Here is a 7,429-nt window from a genome sequence, read left to right on the forward strand (position 1 = left end):
TTATTTCATTGTTCGCTTCCCGTTGATTCGGCCTTTGTCTTTACCTTCGCCAAACTGAACTGGTCCCAAACTCCACTGCGCTCCCGGTCCTGCTCCTGCTCCTGCTCCTGCTCCTTTGCGGTTACCTCTCGTCTCCATCCCCTTCCCTGTTCGAGTCCATCGTCTCGTGTCTCGCATTTTTATTTCGAGCAACTGATAAGCTTCGATATAAGAGGATTTCAAAGTGTCTTAAATAACGCTTGAGCGCATTCTGTGTGAGTGAGCCGCTGGGACTGGACGGAATGGGGGCGAGGGACACACCGGACACAGGACATGGGACACAGAACGCAGCAGCAGCAGCAGCAGGGCTTGTCCTCTTTTTTTGGCAACATTTTTAGCTTTGGCTACAATAGGCATACACTACTAAAAACGCTTAAAAACTGTATAAATAGAAGCCAAAGTTCATGATTTGTTTTAATAAAATTAAATGTTACAATTTATATTTATTTTTCTTCTCATTTTTTATAGCTTTTTTGTGTTTTAAAGGCATCTGTTATTTTTTAAGAATTTTATTGTGAGTGTAGATGTGGGGAACGGCGGCAGCTTTCATTGTGTCATCGTCGCCGGAAGCCCTCTCTGACCTGCCTTCCCGGCTGATTTCCTTATTCATTATGGGTGTGAATAATACGCCTCTCTCTACGCAGAGGAAAAAGGGGCCAAAGGAGATGAAAGTATGCAGACTCTCACCTATGCCAAAGAGTTTCCAATTTCAGGTCCTGAAAGGTGGGCAGTTCAAGGACTTTGTTTGCACGAGAACTCCAAAACAAAACTTTCGGAAATGGGAAAACCTTTAAAAAATAAATATTAAATAATTGGAATTATTATTTTATTAAATTAGGAGTAGCTTCAGTTTCTTACTGGGCGTATACGTAATATCTCCCTTGTAATATTACGTATACGTTAAGCTAGCCAGCCATAAACTTCAGAACCTCACCTCGCCATGACTATGCCTATGTCTGTGGCGGAGAGAAAAAGGTTTTCACCTTTATTTGCTGCATGCTTCATTGAATATTTCCCTTTCGTTAGTGAGGCAATGAAATGTCTGTTATAAGTGCACACACACACACACACACACAGCATAGGAAAAGCTGGAAAAGTTTGAGACAGGCCCCACACACCCACACACACTCGGACACTCGCAGACTCTTGTATAGTTTATAGTCTGGCGCTATCAACACTTTAGGATCTCGTATGTTAAACCGACTTAAACACATAAGATTTATGCCTTTTTCACAAACGTGCGCCTCTTCCCACACACACTCACACTCACACACACACACTAACACACCGTCTTCTACTTATTCACACACCCAAAGAGCTGGGTCTTCATCATTTCCACTTAAGTGCCAGTGAAAAGTCAGGTGGGATCGAAATCGGAATGGGTTTTCCACTACGGAAATAAAGCTCCTTAAATTACTAAGAGTTGAGGATTCGGAAAATAAGATTTTAAGCGAGAAGTTTGGTCCTTTTTGATCCTATTTAGTCGGTAATCTACGCCCCGGCAAGGTCAACTTTATTTTAAGTTATAGCAAAAAAAACAATCTAAAGGCTTAGTAAAACAGAAACTGAAAGTGTCTACTTGGGTAGAGGAATAGTAGGGCCTTATATTATATATTATTGTAGGAATGATTTAGAAATTTTATAAGAAAATTATATTATACACTTTCTGTATTATTTCAATATTGATCAATTTCCAAAAATAAAATATAAATAAAACCCTTGAAATGCCCTAAATTATTACCTATGCTCAGTTTTCACTCTCATAAAACTCCTAAACCCTAAAACAAAATCTATAAATAGAGCTAAAAACCCTTGAATAAAATTCTAAACAAAAACTTGATACAGAGCTAAAGAGCTAAACAAATCCCTCCAGCTAGTTGCATTTCCCCACTGGTCACAATCAATCGTTTTTAAACAAGATGTAAGCCAATTTGGCCAACTTTATTGGCGCCAATTGACGGCAATTTAAAATACATAAAGATTTCAGGCATTGTTCCACATGCAGCTGCAGCCAGTCTCTTTCTCTCCCTCTTCAGTTATTCACTCAAAAATACCCAAGGCAAACATTTACCAATGAAAACAAAAAAAAAAAAAAAGTGAAACAAACCAACTGCACAGTAACGGCAGAGAGTGTGGGTAAATATTTTGAAGGAAATCCTGAGAGCCAGGCCCAAACCTTTGTTGTCAAACAGAGTCAAAATTAGGCTTAGGACCAGATTCCTTCCAACTCCCTGCACATATATCTTGGCCTTTCGGATTTCAAATGCCCTAACTTGGCAGGACTACATAGACTTGTAGAGGTTGTTAGCTTACAATTTTAACTCCTCGAAAAGTAAAACGACAAAGAAATAATAAGAAAAATAAAGCATAGACTTTCTATCTAGGAAATATCAAACATATATTCATTTTTAAGCTAAGCATTCGCTTCCTGCCTGAATTATCTTTCAAAAAACTTTAAAATCTATCTCAAAGTGCCTTAAAATCCCAGGATACTCGCCTGATGTTAGGGCATCCATAGCACCCTTAAAATCCTATTGCAGATTTTTCATTTTTTGTTCAGCTGTAGGTTTGTTTCTCTATCTTTTTTTTCTTTTTTTTTTTGCCAACAAGATGAATCGGAATTTAGCTAGGCCCACTGGCCAGGACGCAGGACATGCATGGATACGTAACTACGACAACAAACAGCCACCCCCAAAGGAGAGCATAGCAAAACATTTTTGTGGTCAATGGGACAAAAACCTATTTAGATAGTAATCAAAAATGCTATTAACTTTATGCCAAAAAATTTTACAATGTCGTGAGCCCAGGCAGAGACAGGGAAAAGGGGGGTAAGATACGGTTGGATTTGGTTGGGTGGCCAGTGGAATATATGTTTGGACATTGACTGTCATGGTCAAGGTGGAAAAAGGTAAGAACGGTACAAACGGTGCGTGCTCAGGGCCCAAAAAGCAGCTAAAAGTAAAGTGGAGTGGGCCTGGCCAGACAAAACAAAGTAAATAAACATTTCAATTCAATAGTCAAGAAAATCCGCACCATAAAGGAAAACAAAGAAAGGCATTTCTCCACCCCCCCTCCCATTTTCCAAAGGGCGGCATAAAAATAAGCAAAACATTTGGGATCCCGGATAGAAATAGTTTCGGACGAGGGTCTGTCCGTAGGTCCGGCCTTTTCAGCCAAGTCCAAGCTCATCCTGCTCCCCTCCGGCTCCTCCTGCCTAGGGCTGAGACTTGTTTAACAGCTTACGCAGTTGAGATTTCACGGGGCTGGGATCCGGGATGCTTCTATGAAATATTAATGCTTCTTTTTTATCCTCAGTGCAAAACGTATTTAATAAAGTTTTGTGTAAGTAAGAAAGGCTGTGAATCGAGGGTTATGCGTGTTATACTTAAGACATCTATTCCGTACACTAAAAACAATTTTAATTTTAAGAGTTTAAAACTAAATCATCTAACTCGTAAGGCAGGCAAAGTGTTGCGGCTAACGAGCCTTCTGACAGAGCCTTCCCCTGCAATGGTTATTCTTCCAGAGCACTGAGACCCTTTAACCCTGAAACACACAATAAAAATCGAGCCAAGAGTTGTAAATATCACAGAGTGTACGTGTCGAAGGCGGTAGGTGCACCGCAAGCATGTGTTGGTGTGGCTTAAACCGAAGGACAGAAGTGCAGAGACAGCCTAGCTAAGCCTTTCAATTTGTGTTCCAGCCAGAGCCAAGTCTGTCATTGATTATAGATATATGATATCGGAAAAATAGCAATGCAGATTGATTCAGGAAAACCTAAAAAAAAAGTCTTTAGCTTCATTTTTATACATACCTTAAATTTAATATATTTATTTAGGGATACAAACTGCAGTTTGCATTTGTTTTTACAATCTATGTAATATCTGTTTTCAAAGGTAAGCTGGTCTTCCTGATGGCTTATCCTTTGGGTATTCCTCTACCAACTTTAACTGCAAGTAGTTTGCATCGCAGATCAGGCTTGTTCACACTTAGCCCTCAACTTTGGCCATCTCATCCTGGGATTCTTTCTGCCACCCACATTATCCTTTTGCTTTTGGTGACTCTGGTACATTTGCATTTTTGCTGCTGCTTATGTTTTTGGATAAATGCCTGGAATTTGATGCCTCAGTTGGTCCTATTAATATCACTCTCTTAGCTGCTGGCTCCTGGATTCCGCATCCTGTTTCAGCCCTCTCACAACTCACTTAAACGCCGCTTAATGGCCAGCCACGCCTCCAGCGGCAAGGATCTGCGCCCACGTTAAATGCGCAAATAATGAGTAAAATAAATAGTTGCATAAAATATTTGTAAAGTGCCTGAAAACTTTTCGCTTCTCGCGTTTCGCTGGCGCAAAACTTTCATAGTTTCATATTCATTGGAGGAAATATGGGTTGGAAAAGGGGTGGGAGGAAAATGGGTTGGAAATTTGGTTGAAAAGCAGGGAAAACAGCAAGGCTGTATTTTGGGCAGTCAACAGCATTCAACTTAATTGGCAAGCGGCAAGGATCGACCTCATTATTGTCAGTCTTCAGTCATTTTGTCATATTTTCCTGCCTGCAACATATAATATTCTTAAATTTTGAAAATTTTATAAAGTTCTCAAGGTTGCTGAGAATATGAAATGAAGACATCTTGGCTTTTGCGCTGTTTTTTATTTATCCATTAAGCGTTGTCAGTGTGCCCTCGTTGAAGTCTAGACGCGATTTCATTAAAAAGCAAACACATACACACAGCATGGGTGGGCGGTGCCACGCCTTAGAGCCATTTATGTGTGTGTGTGTGTGTGTTTTTTAGAGGGCAGGGAGATGCCCACCCACTCAGCACCCTGTTTATGCCGCTGGAGAATTTTTAATTGAAAATAATGTAGGAACATATGAAGACCACCATGTATTATAAGTGGAAACAATATGAAGACCACCATGTATTATAAGTGGAAACGATATGAAGACCACCATGTATTAGGTTATCGATAGTTTGTAATGACATATGTATGGAGAGACTGCGATCACTACTTTTTGGTCGGCGTCTTTTTGGAAAAAGAAGTGCGTACATTCCGGTGTTAAATAAAAACAGATAAAAACTAAAACATATAAAGGCCTACAATATTCAGAAGTGGTCTTGAACACGCCTTAAGTGAACTGTGTCATCATCATCAAATTAACAAATCTGAAAATACACACATACATGCCATCGACAAACTTAAAAAATTTGCTTAAAAAAGAATTGCAATTTTTGTGCGTCGTGAATAGTTTGGATGCTACCGGCACCAAAAATATTCTGATTTGGAGGTTGCAACAAATAGCGAAACCGCAAATTGAGCAGAGCGTGCTGAAATTAAAAAGTAATTGGGAATTTACTAAATTCGACGAAATGGAACATTCGAGAAACCTTTCGAATGGGACGAAAAACGACGCCACCGTTTCGACAGAAACCAAGAACAACAACGTAGAGAAATGCGACGAAGGAGAAGAGAGAAACAACGAGAGTGGCCAACAGAATAGCGAGAGACGAGAGAAGATGCAAAATGAAGATGGCGACGACCAGTACAACGAAGAAGAAGATGGAAAGGACGACGTAAAGAAAATCGACGACGTAAAGAAAATCGACGACGTAAAGAAAATCGACGACGTAAAGAAAATGGACGACGTAAAGAAAACCGACGACGTGAAGAAAAATGAAAACGTAAGGGAGATAGACAACGCGAAGCAAGATGGAAATGGAAACAACAACGTAAGGGAAGCGGACGGAAAAAACAATGGAGATTGTAACGAGTCCGGAAATATGAAAGAGCAATGCGATTTAGACGTTATTCTACAACGCTTTGAAATTTTTAAGAAAGATGAAAAAATACGTCAACTGGAGAAAGAATTGGCTAATATTAAAAACCAACAAAGTTATGCAGAGGGTACAAGAAATAAAATATCTCTGGAAATGTTAAAGGAGCTGGTATACGTTTTTGAAGGCGACAATAAATTCTCCAACTGGCGTACAATGATCAACAATGTTCGGAAAATGTACAACGTAGATGACGATGTGATGCGAGCGGTAATCTTTAACAAAGTCAAAGGCAAAGCATTGGAATGGGTGATTGCTAATCCTACGCTAATGGCAGAAACTGTAGATTTTCTGTTAGATGAAATGGCCAAACATTTTGAAAAGAAAGGGTCTAAACTAATTACCAGGAAACAACTACAATTATGCACCTGGAAAAGAGGAAAACGCTTCGACGAATATTTCCAAGAAATGGTATCTCTGGGAAATGAAATTGATCTGGATGAAGACGAGCTGATCGAGTACATGATAGCGGGAATTCCGGATGTAAATCTTCGGAACATGGCGAAACTACAAAATTTCTCGACGAAGACCGAAATTTTAGAAGCATTCATCGATATCGAGTTACAATGGACATCATCCACACAACGAAACGCACAGGAACAGAAGGATGCTGGAAAAACTCAAAGGCGAAATGTTAAGTGTTACAACTGTAACAGTTTGGGGCACATAGCAAGCGAATGTCGAAAGCCGAAACGAGAGATGGGTACTTGCTTCGCTTGTGGAAAACCTGGACATCAAGCTAAGGATTGTGAGCAGTATAAAAAACGAGATGTACAAAATGAATATGTAAGTTATATGAAAGTAATATTTTTATCGGATACTTATTGTAAACCCATTTTTATAGAAACACTCTTAGATTCAGGAAGCCCCATAAGTTTGATAAAACAAGCATACGTTCCACCTCAAATACATTTAAGGAAAAGGAATAACAGAAGTTTTGTTGGAATTAACAAAAGTAAACTGAAGATTTTTGGAAGTGTAAAATGTTTAATTTCTTGTTTAAATAAAGACGTATTGTGCGAGTTAATGGTGGTGGATAATGAATCTATGGGTTTTTCGATTATTTTGGGTAGAGATTTCTTAAAACAATGCAACATGAAACTGACTATCGGAAAGAGAACCGAAGAAGCTGTCAAAGAAATTAATATTATGGAACTAAATGAAAATAATGACACGAATAAAAAAGTCAGTATTATAAGTGAGGAAAAATGTTCGGAAAAGAATCAAAAACGAAGTATAGGAAAAGAAACAGAAGAAAACAGTTTTGAAAATCAAATATTAGCAATTGAGTATGATATTCCAGATGAGAAACATGAATATAGTATTGGAAAATCCGTTAACTACAAGCAAAGAATAAAGTTAATTAATCTTATTGAGAGTGGTTATATAAAATGCGCAAGGCCGGTTGAACCGAAAATAAAAACTGAAATGCAACTAGAAGTTGAAGATAACAAGGCATTTAGTAGTGCTCCTAGAAGATTGTCCTACGCTGAGAAGTCCAATGTTCAAAAAATTATTGATGAGGGTTTAGAGAATGGTATTATACGAGTGAGTG

At 38.8% G+C, this 7,429-nt stretch overlaps 1 protein-coding gene across 1 annotated transcript; it reads left to right on the plus strand.

The window, feature by feature from the left end:
* The first annotated feature begins 4,940 nt into the window (after positions 1 to 4,940).
* Positions 4,941 to 6,901, plus strand: LOC108074192 (probable E3 ubiquitin-protein ligase bre1). Its single transcript, XM_017166134.3, has 2 exons — positions 4,941 to 6,660; positions 6,719 to 6,901. Exons 1-2 carry the CDS (start codon positions 5,224 to 5,226, stop codon positions 6,728 to 6,730), a joined length of 1,449 nt encoding a protein of 482 aa, XP_017021623.1. The 5' UTR covers positions 4,941 to 5,223; the 3' UTR covers positions 6,731 to 6,901.
* Positions 6,902 to 7,429: the final 528 nt, after the last annotated feature.

The sequence above is a fragment of the Drosophila kikkawai genome, chromosome X, assembly GCF_030179895.1.
Source record: "Drosophila kikkawai strain 14028-0561.14 chromosome X, DkikHiC1v2, whole genome shotgun sequence".
Taxonomy (NCBI): Eukaryota; Metazoa; Arthropoda; class Insecta; order Diptera; family Drosophilidae; genus Drosophila; species Drosophila kikkawai.

What these genes read in the sequence shown, in the direction of transcription:
- LOC108074192 (XM_017166134.3), top strand. Translation starts at nt 5,224, where the DNA reads ATGCCATCGACAAACTTAAAAAATTTGCTTAAAAAAGAATTGCAATTT.